The sequence below is a fragment of the Lytechinus pictus genome, chromosome 5 (genome assembly GCF_037042905.1).
Source record: "Lytechinus pictus isolate F3 Inbred chromosome 5, Lp3.0, whole genome shotgun sequence".
NCBI lineage: Eukaryota > Metazoa > Echinodermata > Echinoidea > Temnopleuroida > Toxopneustidae > Lytechinus > Lytechinus pictus.
The window spans coordinates 26,935,694-26,961,483 of record NC_087249.1 but is presented as its reverse complement, the minus strand read 5'-3'; the positions used below and the strand labels follow the sequence as shown (position 1 = coordinate 26,961,483).

The window sequence follows — 25,790 nt, the reverse complement described above, 5'->3', positions numbered from 1 at the left end:
TTTCTTGTCCCATTTCTTTGTTTTCCAATTTAGCTTTTGACTAATTCCATTCTACCTTCGTTTTGCGCTATTGTTTGCCACTTTGTCATCTTTTGATTTATTTCCCATCATGCTATTGCACTATATAGGCCTATTTCGAAATGATTTGTTCTTTCTCAAATGTTCTTCTTTCGTTCCTTATCCTGCTTAATTCCTTCCTTTTTCATTAATTTTTTTTCTTCGTTTTCTTTTCCCTTTCCCTTTCCTTTTCCTCCTTTCCTTTTCCCATTTCCTTCCCCTTTCTTTCTCCCTCCCTTTTACCCTTTTCATGTTTTTTTTAATTTTCACGGTGAAATCCTTCAGGGGGCAGCTTGCCCCCCCCCCCCCGCCTGTTACGCAACTGGTTTCGCCCCTGCTGACATTCGGACGTTTTTTAAATAATAAGAACAAGACATATATCCAATAAACGATTATTGCAAATCCAAAGTGCGCGCCTTTAGGTTAATTGAAAACGGTTATATTCACCTGTTTAATCATGATTGAAATATGGGTGTCTTGCTAAAGAAATTAATGATGCAAGCGCTAACAGCGAGCTTATTTTTTTTAAATTTTCAATTCTGAAAGCTGGACATTTTAAGCACGCTTTAAAAAGAATGAGTTGTGTATATCTAAATAAACAAATTAATGCGAGCGTAAAGATCAAATTGATCATATTTTTTTAGGAGCCTATTTTAGGTTTAGAACTAAAAACTGGACATGACCACCTTTTGTAATCATGAACAAAATGAGTATGTAACTAAGCAATTAATGCGAATGGAAAGCGTTGAAAATCTTTGATATAAGGCTACTGACCTGAAAAATTGATATTTCAAAAATTGCTAGTTGGAATTCAGAAATGGGATATATATCTCTCTAATCAAATGATGCGAGCGCGTAGCGCGAGATTAACTTTTTTTATATTCGCAGTTTTGTAATCATGAACAGGATGCATAATTGCGTATCTCCCTGAAACAAAATAACGAAATTCGAATTGCGAGCATAATAAGCTGTTTGAATGTACTAAAAAAAAACTGGATATAGTATTTAAGGACGTTCCACAGTTATGTTTGTGCGCATTATGATCTGCGCATATTTTACACTCTGCGCGCTGACGTCACAATGGATGAACAGGTGATTAATTAGCTGTGGGTATGAACTGATTTTTTTCATCATCTGCACTCTAACTACAGATCCGATGCGTTAGTGTTTATGAAGCTAAAAAACTTTAATTATTCCATGAACCATTAAAAAAACATCTCTACAATTCTAAAATACTTTACTCTGCAGTGCTGCCAAAAATCACGAATATGACCCCGAGTTTGAATAAATGGTAGAGTGGTTTTGATTTTTTCTTCTCATAGATACAAAGCATTTGGCGCATTTTTTGTGTTTTAAAAGCACATTTGCTCTAATGAAAATGCTGATAGTTTGAAAACAAGCACATGAAGCCCTATTTTTTAATGTTTGCACCTCTTATGTATACCTTCCTCTACAACTTTGCAAATTTTGGTGAAAATGACATGGATTTTGAATTAAGTGCAGCATCTATTGTACTTTTGTAGTTTGTTATTGAAATTTCACTTTTTTTAGATTGGGTTGTTGTTATGTTTTACGCCATTTTTAAGAACTGACAGTGCTGTTAGACTTAAAATTGCAAACAAATAGCACTATAAATAGATTATCCATTCTAACGATACACTTATTAACTCTCTTGCGAAATTTGATGACTTTTTCATGTATTTTGACTGAGTAATAGAGGTTTAAACTCATTGTAGTGATCTTGCGAGGTCTAAAAATGCCAAATTCTTTTGAATGCGCAATCCGTAAGAACATTCATTCGGATGATCTTTGAAGCTCCATAGCAAAAAATCAAGCACATGGACCTATGTTAATTTTTGCATATTTCGAATATTCAGGTTCTAAAGTATCTATGTGCAAAGTTTGGTGAAAATGACATGGATTTCATTTTAACTGTGGAACGTCCTTAAAGCCCCTAGTTTCCTTCACTTTTTTTTATTCCTTTCCTCCTCTCCTTCCCTTTTCCCTTTTTGTCCCTTTTTCTTCCCCCTTTTTTGTTGCTGTTGGCAAGCTGCGGGGTTCTGCGGAACCAGGGTACCCTCCTGGCAACGGCCCTGATATATTGAGCTGAAAATTTGGTATGGTGAGGGGGGAACACCGATGATCTACTGCTTTACATTTTTTGAAACAGTGCCGCAGTGCGTGCAACAGCGTGATTTTGGACTCTTCTTTATCAGTCGCTGTGATATTTGTTTAATTTTTCTCACGAAAAGGTTTTGGTCTGCATACAATGCACCCAATAAATCACTAGACAGCTATAGCAGCGGTCTGTTTCGAGGAGTTTTTAAACATTTTTATTTTTTTTTAATTTCCAACGGAGTTCAGCGGAACAACCAAGGGAACCAATATAACAGAAACCGAAGCTTATGGTCTACCAAACCACGTGCACGGTAACCACTGGTTAACCCCCCCCCCCCCGGGGGGCGGGGGTACTTATAGATCCGGGGTTGTGCGGCTGAAGGTTAAAACCCATACCTATATTTACGGGTCATTTTGGCTTAAAAGGTTCCCTCTATTAAGGATTCATTAAAATTTGACAAGCACTGAAAAAAAGGTTATCACCCAAAATTGGAGGAGAATATGGACCCACTGTGCACCCACATGTTAAAAGCCAGTTTGCCATGTTTAGGGATTTTCCAGCATAAAACCATAACCCATGTGCCAGGGATTTCTTCCAAAAAGGGACCCATTCCAGCAGCACATCCCCGTATGCTTTATTTTCGTGAGTATATATCTCCCCCCCCCTGGGGGGGGGGGGAGGGTGACCGGTCGCCTCAATTTATTGGAAGGATCAAAGAAAGTTGGTAGGATGTACTGTAACAATTGAAATTGGATGTACGTTTAAATCTCTTTGGTGAGGAGTAGGGCCCTGGGAACGATTTTTTCGCTGGGGTTGCTGAACAGGGGCGTCGATCCGTCATGAATCAACTTTCTGAAGGCGCTCGATCACACAAAACAAACAAACTCTCGCCCACGCACACACATATTAAACATTCAGGGGTGGATCCAGCTTTCGCCAATATGGGGGCCCCGAAAACATTTTCACCCATATTTTACCCGATCGGCGGCTCAAAGTTTTTGTTTGTTTCTTTGAAGGGGTATAGTCATTACGCTCACTTTTTAGCTTTATTCTTATGAAACAACATGTAATAATCTCATGGGCCCTATTTGAATAGTGCGAGCGCGAAGGGCAAGCTAATTTTTTGTTGAAATTTTATGCATTTTGCCCGGTCTGAAAATTGAACATTCTGGGCAATGTTTAAGATCCTGAGCAAGATGCGTATGTAACTAGATAATTACTGCTAAGGATATTTTGTCATCATATGAAAATTATAACTATTTTCTTATTCCTCTTTCTATGTTAGAGATGAAACTTGTCGACATTCCATTCTGAAAAAAAGGGAGATTTGAATATTAAGAATTCATGAATATGTTATTATCTTATTTATTAATCTAATAAGCCTAATGAGAACCCGGGAATGAGAGTGCGAAATTTGTTGAAATTAAGGCCTGAAAACTGGACATTTTAAGCACTTTTATAGTTCTAAATAGGATCAAAGGGTTAATATATGTTAAACAGTTAATGCATGCATGCAAGCGCACAAATCGCTAGCCGAAATTTTTGATAAGCTGTCATGAAAAGGAGATTTTAACCGGGATTTTAAGTGTAGTTTGTTTGAATTAATAATATCATAACTCACCTGGATCCGCCTGCATCCGCCTTTGAAAAAAAGGTTAGACATTTTCTTGTTTATTCATGGGCAGAGTATTTGTTTTGCATATACATATTGAAATTCCCGTGTAATTTAACAAACGTTCCAATGATAGAGGAGAAATCATGATTTTGTACTGTACTATAGATTTAGAAACCAAATTTTATATTGTTATTTTGTTAATTTGCCGATTTGTGTGTAACCATTACAATTTTATATTATTTTTGCACTTCCGGATTTATTGGGGGAGCTAAGCAGGGAAGTAAATTTGACAAGTAAAAAAAGGGGGTTCACTACAAAATGAAGGTCGTTTTGGTCCAAAGAAATTTGAAGCACCCCCAGCACCCGCGCTTCCCAGGTCCATGGTGAGGAGATTCTGTGGGGGGAAATTGGTACATGATGTATGTACCGGTACATACTGATACCAGTAGCCAGTGCAGTGCACTATACCAGTACCGGTACCTGGGATCGGTGGTAACCACGAACGCTCCTCAAGAACTCTGCGTGTGGAGGAGTAGGGAAAGAAGATCGAGGAATAATTAAATGTGTAACGTTAGTTTTTGTCGCTTTCTTGCCACTCAAGTTCGGGAAAAGGTATTTGTCTTGGAATCTGAAACGAAAGACGTTTGATGTTGTTTTGTTCATCGAAAACAAGGCCTTATTTTGTAAGTGTTTATTTTCCAGTCCACACCGGCGTGCCGTACCCCTCGCCCCCTCTTGATTCACCTGTGTATGATCAGCATAGTTGGTGCAATCTTGCCCGCCTCCTCCCCGCACGAAGACTGTCCAGTTCAGATGAAGATTTCGTGTACGCACAGATTGTCAATGATCATGATTAACGTTATTAACGTTTATGTTGTCATAACGGAATTCAGAAAATAAACACTTAACTCGCTAGTTGAAGACAGATCAACCATGTCCATGTGGCATACTATTTCATTTTGATGTTATTTATAAAGTATTACATGTATTGTAAAATTAGTATTCAGACTACCAAATCTCACTGTAGTGTTAGTGTTGAGTATACCTCAAGTGATGTTTGTGCAGGCTCCACTCCACTTCAACATCTGGCAGCCGTTTTTTTCTCGTACACAGACGGCTCGCGATCGCGCAGCCGCCATTAGGGGGTTAACAATGCAAAATCCCCCCGACGGGGCTCATTGATTTTTGTCTCTATTTCACAAAAATATATAAAAAGAACTGGACCAAAATGAAGATTATTATTCCGTTTTGGCCTGAAATGCACCAAAACAGGAAAAAATCAACTTAAAAGGACAAAAAACAGTGACTTCGGCTGTCGCGCAACTCCCACTTCCCTGGTACATGTAGCTGGTTTATCCGAACTTAACATAAACATACGGCCATTGAGTCCCTGTATAGATCGAGTTAGAACTTCGGTCTGTATAATTGGTGAGTGGAGCCAACAACAGAGTTCAGCAGAACAACCAATATAACAGAGACCGAAGCTTTGGTCTACACTCCACTTCACTACCGCTACACCACGTATGCTCCACTTTCCCGAACATCAAGGTCCAAAACTCGCTCTGATACTCCGAGTGGCAAAGCCAAAGGTGGGGAAAAAAATGCATATTTATTGTAAAAATCCTACATACCGAAACTAGCTTAAAAAGAATAAGAAGCTTAAAGGGATGGTCCAGGCTGAAAGTATTCATAGCTTAATAAATAGAGTAGAATTCACTGAGCAAAATGCAGAAAATTTCATCAAAATCGAATAACAAAGTTATTGAATTTTAAAGTTTAGCAATATTTTGTGAAAACAGTCGTCATGAATATTCATTAGGTGGGCTGATGATGTCACATCCCCACTTGTTCTTTTGTATTTTATTACTAGTATATGAAATTAGGTTTATTAAAAATTTTTCCTCCAAGAACTAGAATAATTGGATTGACAACTGATTTAGTGCAATAGATATTTACTGCTGCAACTTATTATTCACAAAAGTATGAAATAATGAAAAAAATATGATTTTATGTAATAACATAAAACAGAAAGTGGAGATGTGACATCATCAGCCCGCCTAATGAATATTCATGACGATTGTTTTCACAAGATATTGCTGAACTTTAAACTTTAATAACTTTATTATTATCATCCCTTTAATTTCTTACTTTTCATCCTAATTTCACTCCATATCCATCCTCTGGTTAGCCTCAAAATTGGTGATTTAGAGCCAACATCGAGTTCCTCACACGTAGAAATAATTCGCTGCCGATTTCAAAACATCGATATGCGCGAGGGTCCGAGCTCAGATGAATTATTTATACGTGTGAGGAACTCTATGTTGGCTCTTAATCACCAATTATGAGGCTAACCGGAGGATGGATATGGAGTGAAATTAGGATGTAAAGTAAGAAATTAAGCTTCTTATTCTTTTAAACTAGTTTCGGTGTAGGATTTTTACAATAATTTCCCACCTCTGCCGCTCGGAGTATCAGCGACTTTTGAACCTCGATGTCCGGGTAGGTGGAGCGAAGTGTAGTGGTAGTTAAGTGAAGTGGAGCCTGCACGAACATCACTTGTATGTTGAGTATGGATGAAACTGTCTGTAATACAATTGCTGTAGTTCTGTTCTGCTGAAGTATGTTGGCTTCACTATACTACATAGACTGAACGCTGACCTCATACTAAGATTGTAATCACTGATTTGTCAAAACTACATTGTGTGACGTGGTGCAATTCAGTCTACCAAAAGGGTTTTGACTTGCTTTGAATTTCTTCTATCGATCCCTGTGATGGAACACGTTATCCGTGAGGTCAGGGCATCGAGTTATATTGCTCTGCACGCAGCTAGCTGCTCGAGCTTGCTGCCATGCTGGTACTGTTTGGTCACTTACACGTAGCCATGACACTGGCCATGCCTGTACCACCCAGGGGCCGCGGAACGGCTTTCAAAGTGGGGGGGCTGAGCCAAAAGTGGGGGGGGGGGGCTGACCATGCAAAAAATCATTTGGTAATTTTTATGTTTTTGTACACGGTTTTGGAAAAAAGTGCCCCCCCCCCCGCTTCTGCGGCCCCTGCCCCTTGGTTGTTACCAGCGGCAGTGTAGCTTCTTTAATTTACAAAGTGATAAATAGCGAATCAACTTGGATTAGAGTTACATTTCACGGTCCTGAAATTGATAATGTATCCAAGGCTCTAGGGTAGGGTGATTAACGATGGACGATATAAAACAAATAAATCGTCACTCCGTATGTGGTTTTTATGCCGGCCCTTCTACATGTACATGTATAACCTCATGGCCAAGGCTTTGGGGTGACAGAAGGGTTGGTATGAAAAGTACCTCAAGAATGATCATCCTCAAGGGGAAGTTCACCCCAACAAAAAGTTTACTCTAAATATAGCCAAAAAAATATTCGCGAAGATATGAGAAAAATCCATCAAAAAATAAAAAAAGTTATTAGAATTTTGATTATTTGACTTGCGACGTCATATGCGAGCAGCTTTCCTATATATCGTATGGTAAACAATGAATGAAGTGCCATTTTCTCAGAAAATTTGAAAATGGTTTTTACTGTACCTTCAGTATATCAATAGACAAATCATTTCACACCTGTTCCTAAAAAGAACAAAAAAATCATGAACCATTGAAAAATTGAGATTTATGCATGTTATATTAATTACATAACATATATGGGGCAGCTGCTCGTTTATGACTTCACAAACCCAAAACTTAAAATTCTTATAACTTTCTTAATCTTTACTGGATTTTTGTCAAACATTCACCATTATTTTTCATTATTTTTTCTGCTATTTCTACAACAAACTTTTCTTCAGGGTGACCTTGCCCTTTAAATAAATCATTAAAGTTGAAAATAATATTGTTATGCACAAAACTATAAATGAGAGTTTGCTAATTCGGTTTAAAATCATTCTTTTGGAAATTTAGAATGGTTGAATTGATAAGAAATCTACCATTTCAGGCCATCAGACGCATATTTTTCCATTGTACATGTAGAACCCAAATCATTCTAATGAATTCCATTTCCACTTTTATACACATGATTTGACAAGTCACGTTTTATGATGTCTTTAAGTTTAAATAAAAAAACAGTTTACAGTAGGTCTGTTAATGTTATTTTTTGCCCTATTTAATTTTTGATTTTATAATATTTATTTCACAGGTGAATTCACTCAATCGTATACTTGAATAAATCTGGTTAATGTGTAAAGCAGTAAGACCACATCATGAAGAAGGATCGTATCTCACTGCGTCAGGTATGTATCATTACATGTACAGTATCCAAGTCGTAATTATTTACTAGGGGTTCAGTCACATCTATGCATATTTGAACTATAAATTTTCTTAACATTGTTAATTGTTCAAACTTACATCCGTTGCCATCATCTTCTAGTTTTTGCTTTCTTTCTTTCTACCTCTTTGTTTTTTTTCTTCATCTTCTCCTTCTGTTTCTTCTTCTTTTTCTTCTTATTCTCCTTCTGTTTCTTCTTCTTTTTCTTCTTCTTTTCCTCCTCCTCCTCCTTTCCCTCCTTCTTTTTTTTTCTTCTTCTTTTCCTCATTCTTCTCCTTCTTCTCCTCCTCCTCCTCCTGATTCTTCTTCTCCTGTTTCTTCTTCTTCTTTTCATCCTCCTTATCCTCCTCCTTCTTCTTTTCCTCCTCCTCCTTCTTCTCCTTTCCCCTCCTCCTCCTACTCTTCTTCTTTATATTCCCTTACCAATACCATAGTTCTCCCTCTTCTTTATCTCCTCTTTTTTCTTTCCACTCTCCAACTTTAAATATCAATGAAACATTGTGTAGATTTTAATCTTTAAAAACTGTTATCCATAACAAAGAGCTTACAGCCACTGAAAAACAAATACATAAACAATAGAGTTTGAAGGGAATGTTTGATCAGGCCAACTGAGGAGCATGTTAGTATTGCAAATTAATATTTCATTGATTTCCATGGCCTAAGGAGCACTTTTAGTCATGTGTATACTCAAGTTTATTGGGCTGTTTCCATGGGTACCATATCTTAAAAAACAGGAGCAACTTGAACTGCCCAATGAAAAATCAATATCCATAAATCATCAGGCTAGACTTCATTGAATCGCTTGCCATGAAATATTGAGCTTTAGATGTCTCAAATACATACATAATTTTTAGTACATATTATTTTTCTTTAAATGAATTGTATTCTAATTTTGTGTTCTATTAATCAACTTAATCTGATTTTCTACTTTCAAAGAGTCCCAAGTTTTCTAGGGTTTTGGTAGGTATTTTAGGGGCAAATTCACACAGAGTCCCCTTGTTAGTTTTCCTCCGCTGTTTAGTATTTTAGCCAGGTGTATGTAATAACTTTCAGGGGAAGAATTAATATTGTTGAATGGGGATTTTTTTTTAATCAGGGTTCAATAATTGGAATGAACAGAAGATTGTTCCAAATCATCCTTTTTATTGAACCTTAATGAAAAGACCTGAGTTTTCTGTGATATGGGAAACCGACAAATTTCACAGATCAGGAAGAATACAGATTAAAGGAATTTCACAGAAAACACAATTTTTAAGGGCTAAAAGTAGAACAAGTTTATTTACAAAAAATACAGAAAAGATCATGAATACTAATAAAAGCAAAATCAAAATAAACAGATCCGTAGATCAGAAGAAAATCTGCTGATTATACCTGTTTTCATGTGAGCAATGTGTTTTTAATGAAAATTTGAGTATTTCTAAGAATCATTTTCACTAATCATTTGGCTAATTTCTTGTTTCCTACAAGTCATTAATTTTGCCTTTAATAAAGAAAAGAAAACCCTAGAAAACTGGAGACTTTACTCTCCTACTTTTTTTCCTTAGAGAAATTTTGGAAATGGGCATTTATTATACCATAAGTGAAATATTAGATTTTAGATTTTTAGATCGAGTTGAAACGGAATTACAGAGTTTAGGGACGGAAAAGACAATTATTTGAAACGGAAAATCACTGTCTCTAAATGCTCAGCATTAATGTGAATATGTGATTAATGTCTGTCTGAGGTTGAACTTTGTCTGTGTACAAGATGTTGGATTGGTTACGTAATCTTGTCATTAATTGGTAGTCCAGGGTGTAATGGATATATTTGTCTAGTAAATTTGATAAGCAAACATTAGTGTTTTAATCAAGGCTGCCCATCCATGCAGAATTGTACTGTATCACACATTCTGTGTTTCTTGAGCGTACAATTAATATGTGTACATCTAGCTATAGGGATAGTGTAATTGTATATACAAAACATTGCACAATTCTTGTTGTCTTTGTTATATCTAGTCTGAAGTATTTCTCGTAGAACTTTAAAAAGGTACATGTATGAAGGAATGATATACTTTTGTCAGGCATATTCTTTACTTCTTTTTTTTATTGATTTTTTTCTTTACTGTTGTGATTTACCCAAAATCACCCAAGCACAAATGAATGAATCAAGACATCAAAGATTGGAATCACCAACATTTTTGCACTCGATATAGAGTGAATACCGTAGCAGGTGTTGATTTGCATTGAATTAATGGCAGTCACCTGTCGTGGCTACTATCTGAAATAATATCATACCCTTGAAGATTTGTCAAAGCAAGGTATATTGATGTACAATTTTTTCTCTTTTGTCCAGTTTACTATAATTATTGATTTTGACATTGTTATTCTACATAAGAATTGTCACTTGTAGCTGCAACTGTTAATACTACTCATATGTGATAAAAGTATTCACATAGCTGGGGAAGGGGGGATTTTTACTTCTTGCATTAACATAGGCCTACATGTATGCTTACACACTTTTCAGAATTGAGGAGACAGTATGAGACCGTTTTTCTGGGCTACAGGTACATGTATGCATAGCATATTGATATTCGATGCTTGAATGCTATAAAGGGTAGTCTATAAAATGATGTTGTGAATTCCTCCTTTTTATATGTAATTGAAAAAAACTGAATGATTTGCTGCAAATTCAGTACTCTATTAAGCTCAACATCGTAGTCATACCAAATTTTTGGAACTAGATTTTATGACAGCAAGACGAAAATTTTGCAATAATGTTTGGTTGAAACTGAAATACATATAATATCTTGAATTTACAATATGTAGAACATTCATATCACTTGTAATTTACTTTGCAGAATGTATTAAGAAATAGAGGGTTCATCTCATCTTAACGACATGGACGATTTGACTGACCTGACCTCCATGTCGAAGGTCACTGACCTGAACCAAGAAGGTCAGTTGCTGTCCTGGGGTTGTGGTGAGTTTGGTCAGCATGGCCATGGTGGATCTGGTGAGAATGTTAGTTCGGAGGATGCTCTCGTGGATCATGTGGATTCAGCAAATAGATCACACCGCATCAAACATATTTCATGCGGGGCAAGCCATACAGCTGTTGTCACAGGTATAGTTTTTTTTTTTTTTTGGGGGGGGGGGGTTAACTTGACCATAGCACCTCTAACGCTCTCTGACTCTCTGTCATATTGTAAATATTACAAATTTTTCATGCAATATCCTGCTTTTCACAAATTGGTGCTTGATTTTTTTTTTTTTTCTAACTTAGTATTTGTGATGTTTTATGTATGATTTTGACTGAATATTAAATATTACTTATTTTTCAAAATTCTGTTGCGTGAATACATGATATACCTTTATTTGCCAGTGAATTTTTTTCTTCAATGTTATAATATTAATAGGTCTCCTTTTTTTTAAATCAAGGACAATACTTCTATAATAGTTTTTTTCTTTTCATTCCTTACATTTCAGACAAGGATGAAATACTGACCTGGGGAAATGGCAACAGTGGACAGTAAGTATTTGTTACCAATGGAAGATAGAAATCGAATTTGGTTTCTTTATGAATTTAGTATCTTTATCAGAATGGACCAGCTGGGTCCCGTTGCAGAAAGAATTACATGTAGTTTAAATGCAAGTCCAAATATCAATCGCAAGTCACAAATGTGTGCTGTTGATTGGTTGAAAATGAAGTTGCACGTGATATTTAGAGTTGCGTTTGATTGCAACACTTTCTGCAACGGGCACTGGAAGAGTTTGTTTTACAAATATATTCAGTACCTTTAATTTTGTCAAAGATGTATATTTTAAATGTTTTTCAACTTTAGAGGCTAAAGAAGTTCAACCTTAAAGTGTTCTGATAAATATATGACAGTGGTTGTCATGGTTGCATAATAATTCCTGAGGGGGGGTTCCTTCTCTGGTTCCTTTAAGGGAAATGAGTTTTGATATAGAAACTGAGCAATGAGCCCTTTTCAATGCTTGAAATCACTAGCTTTGGGTAATCATTGCCAATATGATGCTAGTTGTATGTTCGGTGTATTTTATAAAACAAGTAAACTGGATGCAATCAAGGCCTTTGGCTGCTTTTTCAGTATTCTTCAATAAACCATTCAATGAAATGAATAGATAGATTGCACTTGTAATTTTGTGATATTTTTTTGAGAATGTCAACATACTGCATGCATTATTACTCATTTGTCAATTTTTTTTTCAGACTTGGTTGTGGGGACAAAGCAACCCACACCAGCCCTCAGAGATTACGACTGGGCCCTCATGATTCAACTGTAGCGGGTGTGGCCTGTGGTAGCCGGCACACAGTAGTCTGGTTGGAGAATGGCCGCGCCTACAGCTGTGGGAACAATTTCTACGCCCAGCTGGGATACGACTTCCGAATCAAGAACTATAAAGAAAATCAGGTAAATGTTTGAAATAAGGTGTTTGATAAGGCTTAGTGTAGTTTGTTACTGTGTTGGGAAATGTCTATTATATTCAGAAGGTGCAATAGCTTGTTTGCCCATTTGGTCATCCAGTGTACAGTTTGAAGATTATTTTCTTCTCCATTAAAAAAAACAGATTTGGATTACTTTTGTATTACATGATAGCACTTTGTTGAGGTTACAATTGTTACATTCCTTCAAATTTCACTGAATTAGTTAGCATGTATTACTAAAAAAAAAAACAGTTCCAACAGAATTAAATGGCCAAATTCAGGCAAAGCATAGAAGTTCACAAAGTGCAAAAATTAAAGAGTAAAGAAAGGACAATGCAACATCTTAAAAGACCTTTGATACAATATTTACACAAAATACAAATTGTTCACTTCATCTGTGTATTTTGCAAAAATTAATGCCTATTTTTCACCTTTGAGCTCATAAATTGATCATGACTGGTCCCGACTAATACCACGATATGATGATATACATGAAGGGCCATTTCACACAAGTATTCAAGGCATCTAATTAAGGGAATTCGAAATGATAATACAAGTGCATACAAACCAATTAGAGTGAAAATGGTGATGTGCTCATTTGAATGATAGATATGCTAAAGGGATTTTTTTCTTCTTGAGATCAGAATTTGATCAAGAGCAATAGATTCATTATGACCCTAATCAGACAAGGGTACTTGAACAATACGTGTAAAATTGACAAAGTTTACAGTTTTTATTGCATGATAAGATTGGTGAATGCATTAGTGAAAATAGAAAGAAGTCGAAAAATTGCTTCTGTTTATAAATAAATGTTGTTCAAACCTTCATTTATTTTTTTGTCAGTTCTTCTATCAGGCTGATTTTTACTTGTGAGACAGAAACAATTTAAATATACACTGTATTCTTAGTTTTTTTAAAAGTAAATTGTCGATCTTTTTCTGCAGTTCTATAGTGTGCCATTGTCTAACAATAAAGTACAGTTTACTATTAGATTTTTTTCCTGCATTATTTCTTCACATTTTTGTGAATGATAGGATAATGCATGTACATTTTTATATATATGTACATGTATGTGTACATTGCCTGGATATACATGTAATATGTTTCATATTCCTTTAAAAAAATATTGATTTACATGTAAATGGTCAGCAGATATAAACGCCAAATCATACTTTTTTAGAACAATTCCACAAACATTTTTGTGGAAGGGATGTTGGGTGTTGGGAGAAATTTAGAAAGAAATGTAGATGTATTGTATGAAATCTCTCTTGTTCATTAGCTGACAAAATGTAAAAGAGTGATGTGTTATTATTAAATGCATACATGTAGTTAGTCATCCCATCTTCTTAATCTACCCTTATCTGTATGTGCTTCCACTTCTCTATTGTGTTTATTCTTTTCTAAAGTGTTTACCAGAGATGCACATATTAGCCTGATTACTGATATTGACACCAATTAGTTCTAAATCAAACAAATTTTATCTGATGGAGTATGCCATGCACTTGGAAATTCCTATAAAGTAACTACAGTTTTATCGTTTTTTTTTCTTTTTTCATATTCAAGTTGCTGGAATTAGAAAAAAGTTTTCAATTTTGATCTGACATGGGGTTATTTTTGAAAGACACAGATTTAGGCTTAAATTTTCAATATATCGAATCTTCTTTGAAATTGAGATCTCAGCTTGTAATTTAGTCAGTGTTCTTTTTGCAAGAGATAAAAGAGATGTTTAAAATGTAGTTTTTCTGTCTGTGATTACCAGATTGACAGAAGGGAAAATAATTCCCATAGATTGTAGCCTTCTTACATGTACCTAAATAGTAATATACCATTATAATTGCACATGCAAAAGATTTTGTTATATTCTATATTTCTTTGAATCGATTTTCATAAGATCATTGAGTAAATGTATCTCCTTCTAACCTTCCTGATCAGAATGCTGTGAAAGTCCTTCGTTAAATAAATGAATAACTGAAAATAATGTTTTATTTAGTGGCAACAACAAAATGAACATATGTAGTCTTGAAAGTGTAGTATCTTCAAGTTCAATTTGTACACAATCATTTCAATCATGTCTTGAAAAACATCAATATGGTCAACTGGGTGATTTGAATTGAATTAATTTGTGGTGAGTTATGTACAATATTGTAATGTTTTGAAATATACTGGAAAATTATTTTTTTTCAACGCTTTTTTTAAATTGAAATGAACTATAAATGATTTATTTTTCAGTACTATTAATTGCTATTAATATTCATAGAATTTACTTACTAAACAGGTCATGAAACGGCGTCTTAAAGATGAGCTATCAGGAAGGGAAGGTCCAGTGGAGGTACCGCCCCACCCCTCACCTATTATCATATCCAGAAAATGACACGCCTTATTTAGCCACACCCAAGTCCATCACCTTACTCCACCTGCCAGCCCACGGAAAATGCACTTTTAATGATTAGTTTACCCTGCCCCAAACCACAGCAGCACATTATTATATGGCTGGGAATGCTAACATATTGGACTCAAATGTTGTCATATTATATCAGAATTCTGTTGTGATATTGATTTTGATAAGAATAGACAAAGAACATGCCAAGGAAAAAGAATCAGAATATCTTTTAAAATCAAAATATAAGATTTTAACTTGTTTCAGATTCATAGTTAAAATCATAATTTAAAGAGCATGTTACAGCTTTTTGCCTTTTTCTACTTTTGAAAAAATAAAACATTTTCTAAACCATTACTTGCTAAACATACTCCCTCATTTTAATTCCTCATCCCTATTTAATGTAGATTAATAGAGGATGAATTAATGGAAGGAGTAAAAATGAAACAAAAATACTCTAAATACTAATATTTTTTAGTTGACTCCCAAAGTTATAGTTTTGTGGAATATTTATTGAATGATGCTTCACAGAGGCGTCGATCCTGGGGGGGCAGGGGGGGCGATCGCCCCACCAATGAAAATATTGGGGGGGCAAACATATCGTTTTGCCCCCCCAATAATTCCGCATGCATGTGCAAAAATAAAATAAGATTGCAGTGTTACACAGAAATCAGCAAGCGAGATTGAGATACACAACTCGTTCTTTATTTAAAATCGTGCTCAAAATGTCCGTTTTTCAGATTGGAATATAAAAATTTTCAGCACGCGCTTCGCGCTCGCATCATTTATGTACCAAAACCCATACTTTTCATGATTAATTAGGTGAACAGAATGTCCCGTTCTCAGTTCTAAACCTAAAAAGAACTCACACTCCGATTTGCAATAATCTTTTGTTGAATATATATCTTGTTCTTTATTAAAAACGTCCATTAACCTGTCAATTTTTTCAGATCGAAATATCAAAATTTTCAGCTCGCGCTTCGCGCTCGCATCTATTGTTATTTTAGATACCCATTCTAATCATTAGTACCAAAAATGAATCTTTCAGGTCAGAATATAAAGAAATTTCAGCTCGCTCTCGTTACTCGCATTATCTGTGTAGTGAGATATGTATCCTCCACATGAGTTACTGCTACAAACAGTCCTAAACAGGTACCATTCCTGTTTTCAGATCAGCATTCTAAAAAATTTCAGCTCGCGCTTCGCGCTCGCATTAATTTGTTGGTGAGATATGTGTCCGAGTCTCTTTCTCACATATATATATATAATAATTAGGCCTGTGTGTGTGTGTGGGTGAGTTTGTTTGGTGTGATCGAGCGCCTTTAGAACGATTCATGATTTTGCCCCCCCAATCTGAAAAATGGATCGACGCCCCTGATGCTTCATATTCATTTTTCACACTGTTGCGCTGGTCCTACTGAATGAATGCAATGATGGGATGAAAAACATAATAATAAAACTCATTTTGTTTGTCAATTTTATCTGCATGCCACAAATAGATTCACCTTCACTGCATGCATCACCGCAGCATGATTTAATTTTTTAAATTTTAGCATTCAGCTTTGGCAAGGTATATAATAAATCTGACCACCCAGGTCAACAGGTACAATAAGTTTCCAAGTAATTGCAAAATTTATGCAATGAAATATTTTTTGACACTTTAGGGACCCTGTAATGAGATATGATCTAAAAGAAATACTGTTGCATAATTTTTATACTGACAACTTTATGAGAGATACTTTTAGTATAGGGTAGTAGTTAGAGTTTATGTAATCCCATTTTCAGATTATAAATGTACGTACTGTATGCTGTAGTAATTCACATAATACTATTGTATGTGGAAATACTAATTCAACCTATTAGTAGGACCATTCACACTGGCACTGAATCATCGCGATGATTCAATCATTGCAGAGTTTCTTGCAGGTTTTTTAAATATTTTATTGAGAACAGAAAAAAATCGCATTAAACTCTGCGATGAAGACCGCACGGAACATCGGTTTTGCTCACGAGTTTTCTAATTTGAATCCAATGATTTGAAATTCTACGATGTTTTACAATTTTGTGCGTTGCCAATTCGCAAAGCAAGCTTGGTGCTGGTAAATTAATCCATTGCGCAAGTGCATTTGTGTCCCAAAGACCGCTATGTTACTATGGGTCCAGAAAGATCGCTATGTTTTGCTGCAGTGTGAGAGGAGGAAATATCGCGATAAGCTCGTGAGTCAAATCATCGCGGTGTTTCAAATGAGAATGGCCCTCTTGTGAAGGCTTTTGTCAATTTTGGTCACGACCAGGGAAGGTGGAGGGAGATCACTTTGGTGTTGTTCAATAATCATCCGTCCATCTGTTATGCAGTCAAAAACTTTTTTTTGTGCTTTCTTTCAAACAATTAAAGTAAAGAATTAGTTGTCATATGCACGATGCTTGACGAGACATGTTTTGGTGGTTGCCTTGTTATTTGTTCATCATTGCATGTTCATATTTGATTTGCCATTACCCTCCAATTTCTAGATTTATAATAGTCAGATATGGTTCATGATGTGAGTTGTCTTTGTGTTTATTCCATAGACCTATGTATAGGAAAAATATTGGTGCAAATTCTCATCATTGTTGTTGTAGTTTTTGTTGTCTCACCTGCATAGCAGAGTGAGACTATAGGCGCCGCTTTTCCGACGGCGGCGGCGACGGCGACGGCGGCGGCGGCGGCGTCAACACCAAATCTTAACCTGAGGTTAAGTTTTTGAAATGACAGCATAACTTAGAAAGTATATGGACCTAGTTCATGAAACTTGGCCATAACGTTAATCAAGTATTACTGAACATCCTGCCTGAGTTTCATGTCACATGACCAAGGTCAAAGGTCATTTAGGGTCAATGAACTTAGACCATGTTGGGGGAATCAACATCAAAATCTTAACCTAAGGTTAAGTTTTTGAAATGTCATCATAACTTAGAAAATATATGGACCTAGTTCATGAAACTTATACATAAGGTTAATCAAGTATCACTGAACATCCTGCATGAGTTTCACGTCACATGACCAAGGTCAAAGGTCATTTAGGGTCAATGAACTTTGGCCGAATTGGGGGTATCTGTTGAATTACCATCATAACTTTGAAAGTTTATGGATCTGATTCATGAAACTTGGACATAATAGTAATCAAGTATTACTGAACATCCTGTGCAAGTTTCAGGTCACATGATCAAGGTCAAAGGTCATTTAGGGTCAATGAACTTTGGCCAAATTGGGGTATTTGTTGAATTACAGCCATAAATTTGAAAGTGTGTTGGTCTAGTTCATAAAACTTGGACATAATAGTAATCAAGTATCACTGAACATCCTGTGCGAGTTTCAGGTCACATGATCAAGGTCAAAGGTCATGTAAGGTCAAAGAACTTTGCCCACGTTGGGGGTATTTGTTGAATTGCCATCATATCTCTATAAGTGTATTGGTCTAGTTCATAAAACGTGGAAATAAGAGTAACCAAGTATCACTGAACATCTTGTGCGAGTTATAGTAGTTTTCAAAATCAGCACTGCTGCTATATTGAATCGCGTGATGCAGGTGAGACGGCCAGAGGCATTCCACTTGTTGGTCTTAAGGCCACCGCACACCTTACGACCCGACTGGTCGGCGACTGGCTTGCGACTGAGTGAGGGGAGATGTGACGTCACAGCTCTTGTCAGCTTGAGCGTCGCAGACCGGTCAGAGACAAGTCGCAAGGAAAATCGGAAGGATTTGACATTTCGAATCCTTATGACTGGACCGCAAGCTCAATCCAACTTCCAGCCAATCAGACAGTAGAGTTGCACGACGCGTATATGATAAACAACGCACATACGCAGTAGTAAGCGCACTTTCTCAGATGATATGGCAAAAAAGCGCATGCGTGAGTCGCAGATCGGATCGCAAGGTGTGCGGTGTTGAGGCCTATGACTACCTTGCGATTCATCTCCCCTCACTCAGTCGCAAGCCAGTCGCAGACCAGTCGGGTCGTAAGGTGTGCGGTGGCCTTTAGTCTCTTTGTCTAAAACAATTCTACTCCTTCTCTTTCCCCCAGATCTCCTTTGTCTTCTCATGATGTAATACATTTTGAATTTCTTTTGAGGAGAGCAAACCTTATTACATTTCATTTCAAATCACAAAACCTGGTACATTGACTAAGAAAACAATTTTAAGCTGAATAATCAGAAAATAAAAGCAATGTATTATCCCAACAAAATAATAGGACATTCTTCTATAAAACACCACATGCTTGCCTATAAGCATATTATTGTATCCTTCCAGCTGGGCATACTATATTTCAAAACTGCATAATGTATATCAAAATGTATTTTGCACAATTTAGATTCATTCATTTGCTAAAAAAAAAAGAAAAAATGCACTTTGTAAATCATTTTCTGCTAATACTCAATTAACCACATTGTATTACCCTGCTTTTTCAGTACTAGCTTTGATATAGTATTTTTTGTCATCAATAAAGTTCCGTATATAAACAAAAATCAAGCCATAAACCTCACACTGCACACCATGCTCATTGTATCTATTTAGATATATGTAGCTTATAATCGTAAACACATGGACGTTGCATGATTTCATTTCTGGCTGTTATATCACTAATTTATTTATTTGATTCTATTTGAATGTGTCATACAGCAACAAACTTATTCTTCTTTATCTGCTCAATGTGAACAGTAATGATATGTCATTTTGAATGTTACCGTAACTATAATACAAAATTATTTAAAGGGTTTTATGGCTTACAGTATCAGACCAGTTTCATTCTGTTTTCAAATTCAATGGATACCGGTACACATTGTTCTTTGTGGAATGTAACATATGTGGATATTAATGATTTTTGTGCTCCTGTATCCATAATTGTTTAATTATATTCTGTTTCACTTTTCTCTTGTTTTCGACAGGTTTTACCCCATTTTCTGCGTCCCATCATGCACCGGAAGGTGGTCCAGGTTTCATGCGGGGAGAAGTTTACATTGTTTTTGTTTGAGACGGGACAAGTAGCTGGATGTGGGTAGGTCCTTAAAGAGACTCAAAGCATTGAAGATGATTGATTAAGGACATGAATGATAGGTCTCCCCGGGTCTCCCTTCATGCCAATTTTTTGATTTAGACAAAATATAGGGGAAGAAAAATACAACATTTAATTGTCAAAATTCATTTATCAGCTCCTTTGATTTTTCTGATATCCTATGACAATACATGCATCATCATGATGTTATTCTTTGGATAATTTTTTCACCTTATCATTAGCAAGTACTGATACTTTAACTAATACAATTGAATTGCAGCTCTATTGGATTTAAGTATTATTTTGTGCTAACTGGTGACGGTGGCATGTTAAGAGTTGCAATCTGTTTAAAAAAGAAAATATTGTTTTCCCCCTTTTTCAGGGCCAACAGCTTTGGTCAGTTGGGTAACGGAACAAGGGCAGAAGGTGTATCTCCAAAGCCATTGGATGATCCTGAAAACATTGTCAGTATTGCTGCTGGATCTTGTCATTCGCTTGCCGTCACTGGTAAGCAAATCACTGCAGTTGAAGATAATATTGTTGCCTATTAGCCCACAGTCATTTATTTATGTTTCAGAATGTTATCACATTTTGAACAAGATAATGACGTGAGAGTTTTATATCTTGCTTATATATAATGTGCTCTACATTTGTTACCTTGGCATTTAGCTTTAAGAGCTAATATTGAATGTGTTAGAAATAAATTCTTTCAAGTACCTGTTTACCTGCGGACATTCGTGCCACAGTTGGATTTGATACCTGAACCTTGTGGTTGATAATCTGTAGATATATCCAGCAGACCATGATATCTCTACAAGGTTTTAAATAGATGATAAGCACATGTATATCCCCAAATCTGTATCAAAGAGCATGAAGTATGAGCATCGATCGTGCCTAGAGCTTTGCCACTCACAGAAAGATTTAGACTTGGGATTTCCATTGATGTTTTTCTATTTCTATACCTACATGTACAGTATTTTTTTATGAGAAATTTGCAAGGTTGACTAGTGAAAAACTTTGTATGCATTGATGATTGACCTTTTACAGATAAGGAATTGGTATTGATTCAAATAAAACAGAAGGGTCATCTTTACTGCCAGTTTCACTTTAGGCGGTGTTGCACCATCCCGAGTTTGCTCAATCTCGAGATTTTAGCCCGATCGGCCCTCTTCGCGATTAATCTCGAGATTCAAGAAACCCCCTCTCCACCATCGCAAGAAGAGCGATTCCTGCTCGAGCAAAGCATCGATGCATTATGGTCTGACGCCGTGAATAAATAATCCCGAGTGCGTCTGCACCTACGAATTAGCGCAATAATCCGTAAAATAGCGCGCTATTTTACAAATAATCCCAAGTTGACTCGGGATTGCAATCTCGAGATTAATTCTACGAACTAGCGCGATAGTTGCGTCTCCATTGCAAATAATCTCGAGATTGTTCAGATCGGGATAATTTGCCGCATCAGAAATAGCGCGCTAATTTGAAAACTCGGGATGGTGCAGACGGCCCTTTTGTGTTGCTTGTGAGAATATTATTTGATCAAAGTTTTTTTATTATGCTTTTTAGCCTTTATTCAGATAACAATATATTCATTTTTTCATACATAAAATAAAAAACTTATACTTGTAAACTAAAATAAACATCAATTGTAAATAAATGTTATCATAACCCATCAATACAAACAGAAACCAATTCATTTCACTTGTATTTTTCGTATAATGTAAACTATTAGATATACGTTTCACTGATAATGGAATCTATATATTGTATGTAAGAAGAGTTGTAAGAGAAATTACATTCATTCATTTATTTTTTTTCTCTAAGGATAATGTGAGTAGAGAATATTTCAGAATGTCTGAAATGTCTGAAATGAGGCAGAGCAATGTCTGGTATTTCTGTAATGTACAATAGAGACTGCTGGCAGTGAAAAAGGACAATAGGATTAACTATGTTGTTAACATTGTTAATATCACTGAGGTCATTCAAGAGTCTTCTAGAACATGAAGAATTGGACTGCTCTAGAAAGAAGTAGAATGTTCTTCATAAAGACAATACTAGAAGCTTCAAGTATAGTGGAAAATTATATATACATGTATATATGAGCTCTCAGTTTCTTCAAAGATCATGTCAGATCAGAACTCAAAGTTTAATACCAGACTTCATTTCAGGGCATAGTTCACCTCTTTGTGGAATCAACATTAACGTCTGTGGAAATATTGGCACACCATCAATGAACTGTTTGCAGTTATATTGAGAAAGGAATTCTGAGTTCTCATCAAGACCATCAACTGGTTCTAGAGACCATTCTTTAACCCATGGATAGCTGAAATCGACTGTTTAACATCATCATCTTCATCTTCACGGACATTTCAACTTGTTATATTGACTCTATTTATCCATCGCGTTTTATCATTGCCAGTATTGTGGACTTCAACTTAAGGAACTCCTTGCCAGCCAATTTGGATTTAATACAGGATTATGATATTATGATTAACCAGAACTGACTCCTGACGATAGAGATGTAGAGAGGTTATACCAGTGTTTAAAATGTCTTCATATGTCATGTTTGTAAAATACCGTTAATTCTTCATAGTGAAAAGGATACAGTAATCTGAATAAAGGTTGAAATCATGGTATTATGAATAGCGCCATCTGTTGTCAAATGTTGAGACAAGAGGAGAAATCATTTGAAATTGAAAGAAGGTGCAAAAACTTATACATTTTAAAAAATTTATTAATATGATTACCAACCATGTCAACCAATTCAATGAAGGATAAGAAATGAATATGTTTATCAGTAGTCATAATTTTTTTTTCCAGCAATGCGTATATTACTTTCTCAAGATTTAAGAAGATGACACTGATGGGCAAATAAACATTCCCCTAAAAATTTTTGTATTAAAAAATCCATCTAATACAAGAACAACCAAATAAACAACACATTTGAAATATGAAACAAAATTACAAATGGGAAAAGAAATGTATGATTCCTCTAAAAGTGTGGTTCAAGCTATAGATCCTGAAAAATAAGCCTTTTACCATGATTTTGACGATCTGCCCAATGAAGGATTTTAATCTGGATGACTGTTTTTCTGAATCCATCTCAAATTGAAGAGTGCCCTCTTGTGACTAGACTTATGTAGTTCACTACCTGTTTTCAGAGGCTTATGACCTTTGAAATTATACAGGAGGCAGTTACTCATGACATTGCCCTTTGATGGCGAATCCGGCAAGAAACCCGATCTATCTCCTATAAGGGCTGTTGAATTGGCCGACAGCACAAATAGCGCCCTCTAACCTCCAAATGAGTTCATTGCATGATCCAGCCATTGCATGCGAGGGCGAGGCGTGAAATCCTATCCCTCCAAACTTGAAGTAGTTTTAATGAACAAAGTTTTTTTCAGCACGCCCCCATATTTTGTTGTTGTTGAGGGAACGCATTGTAACTTTCAGTTTGCAGGCTTTCTTGTATTGGTGCAGAATTTGCTCTCATATTGAAATGGTGATTTATGACTGTATTTTTCAAATTTGATAGTTTATAACTAACTACAGTACCCATAACTACCTGTCATTCCCTGTTAAGTAATTCATTAAAATTTTAATTTTTTCATCTGTCATTTAAATTAAGCTGTATGTTTTAAACATTGCAGCTAATTGTGAATATTAAAGAAAATGAAAAAGAACTTAGTCCATTCCCAATTTTTGTCAGATTGGATTCTTTAACATGAATTAAAATGTGATATTTTTTGCATATTTAGATTGAAATTATATTGCAAAGTACATGTATTTGGCTCTATTTTTCATAACTGATCTTTCTTTTATTTTCTTTCTTTACAAGCAACTGGTGAATTATATGTGTGGGGTATGGGAAGAGCCTGTGGAAGTCGCCGTGATGATCTTCTCCTACCACATCGCAAGACAACCCGCCATAGCAACGTTGTGGGCGTGGCTGGAGGGAGTGGCCATTCACTTGCATTAACAGGTGAGCTTCTTTATTATATTTCAGAGATTTCTGGAAAATAATTGATGGATACAAGTATAGAGATAGGCTTTGTCTTACTACCATCTATTATGAGAAAATGTTCATTGGTGCATCTGTTTTAAGTGTGCTCTGGTGTTATCAGATAATGTGTTACAAATGAGATTTACGTATCGATTCTCACATACCAATTTTGTCATGTATTTAGACAAAAGAAGCCACTGGGACTGCTTCCTTTTATTTCTTGCACTAAATAAACTTTCGCCAATGATACATGGACTACTGTTCCGCGAAGCCCAGAGAAACCTCTCTCTCCTTCTTTCATCTTCAATCAACTTGTCTAAACATGCACGCTTCAGTTTCAACCTAACGGACCTGGTTACCATGGCGACCAAACCACAGAATATACCACCTAACGAAGAGGAAAAGAAGTAATGAATACAAGGCAAGATATGGAGAAAAAGAGAAAATGCAAGGAAGCTAAAACCAATGGGAATGAGATATTTTTTAATGTTTTTCATGGGGGCTATCATTATACAGCGACTAATGCCGCACCTGTACAGGTTGTACACATGACTCTAGGAGCCGCGCTCTAGGCTGTCGCTCCGTTGAATGACGCAGACAGTGAATGCTCATGAAGATGGTAAAATGATAGAAATGTGATCATTTTATCAAAGTATTAATCATACTAAATGTAAATTTATCAAGGAACTCTACTTAGGTATTGATGACAATAAATTCCCTGTTGATTATGAATCTCTTTGGTTTATCTTTTGCTTGAGTTAAGACACAATTTCTTAAAATAAGGATGTCCATGAGAAAAATGAAAATGTCAACTCAAGAAATTCTAACGTTTGCATTGGTTCAACCTCTTCAATCTTCTAGACATATTCATTTAACTTTCGATGGATTTTTCACCTTTCTTTTACCCTTTTGTTTATTCTCATTACTTTTACCAAAGCTAAAGGCCAATTTTGGTTTATATCTGTCATCAATATTAAATGCAGCATATCAAATGAAGAACAATAAGGATTCCCAGTCTTTCTGTGATACTAAAATATGTGATCTTCACCACATGCATGGGCACCGTCATAAAAAACAAATTCTACATGTGATTTAAGCTCCGCCCATGTAGATAATATTTGTACTCACCAGGTACTATTATCAGCTTGTGATGTCAAATGTAAGGATTCATAGCATATTTTCCAAATTTCGTGAAGTTGGTTCTAACTGTCTTTGGTCACACTAGCTGAGATCATTTCTATGACATGTCTTTAGATATAAAGTAACAATGAAATTTTTTTGCTGTCTAGTATGAAGGTGTTTTTTTTTTATCTTTCACTTTCTTTCTTGCTATCTATCTTTCAATTTCTTTTTTGCTTTCTTTCTTTCTTCCTTTCTGACTTTATTTTATTTCTTTCTTTTTTTTTCTTCTTTTTTTCTTCTTTTTTCTTTCTTTCTTTCTTTCTCTCTTTCTTTCTTTCTTTCTTTCTTTCTTTCTTTCTTTCTTTCTTTCTTTCTTTCTTTCTTTCTTTCTTTCTTTCTTTCTTTCTTTCTTTCTTCCTTTCTTCATTCCTTCCTTCTTTCTTTCCTTTCTTTCTTTCTTTCTTTCTTTCTTTCTTTCTTTCTTTCTTTCTTTCTTTCTTTCTTTCTTTCTTTCTTTCTTTTTCTGTTTTTCTTTTTTTCTGTTTTTTTTCCTTTCTTTATTTCCTTTTTTCCTTATGCTAATTCTCCTTGTATGTATTCTTTCGTCTTTCATCTCCCTCTACTTTTTCCTCCTTCTCTTCCTCTTTCCCCATTTCCCCTCCTGTTTTTGCTTTGGTCTTTCTTTCTTTCTTTCTTTTTTTCTTTCTTTCTTTCTTTTTTTCTTTCTTTTTTTCTTTCTTTCTTTCTTTT

General features: G+C 35.6%; 1 protein-coding gene across 1 annotated transcript; it reads left to right on the top strand.

The window, feature by feature from the left end:
- The first annotated feature begins 4,201 nt into the window (after window positions 1-4,201).
- LOC129261609 (uncharacterized) lies at window positions 4,202-23,938 on the top strand. The gene is made up of 9 exons (XM_054899664.2): window positions 4,202-4,474; window positions 7,953-8,046; window positions 10,919-11,184; window positions 11,547-11,589; window positions 12,292-12,493; window positions 14,783-14,836; window positions 19,809-19,918; window positions 20,298-20,422; window positions 23,754-23,938. Exons 3-9 carry the CDS (start codon window positions 10,959-10,961, stop codon window positions 23,936-23,938), a joined length of 945 nt encoding a protein of 314 aa, XP_054755639.2. The 5' UTR covers window positions 4,202-4,474; window positions 7,953-8,046; window positions 10,919-10,958.
- The last annotated feature ends 1,852 nt before the right edge of the window (window positions 23,939-25,790 follow it).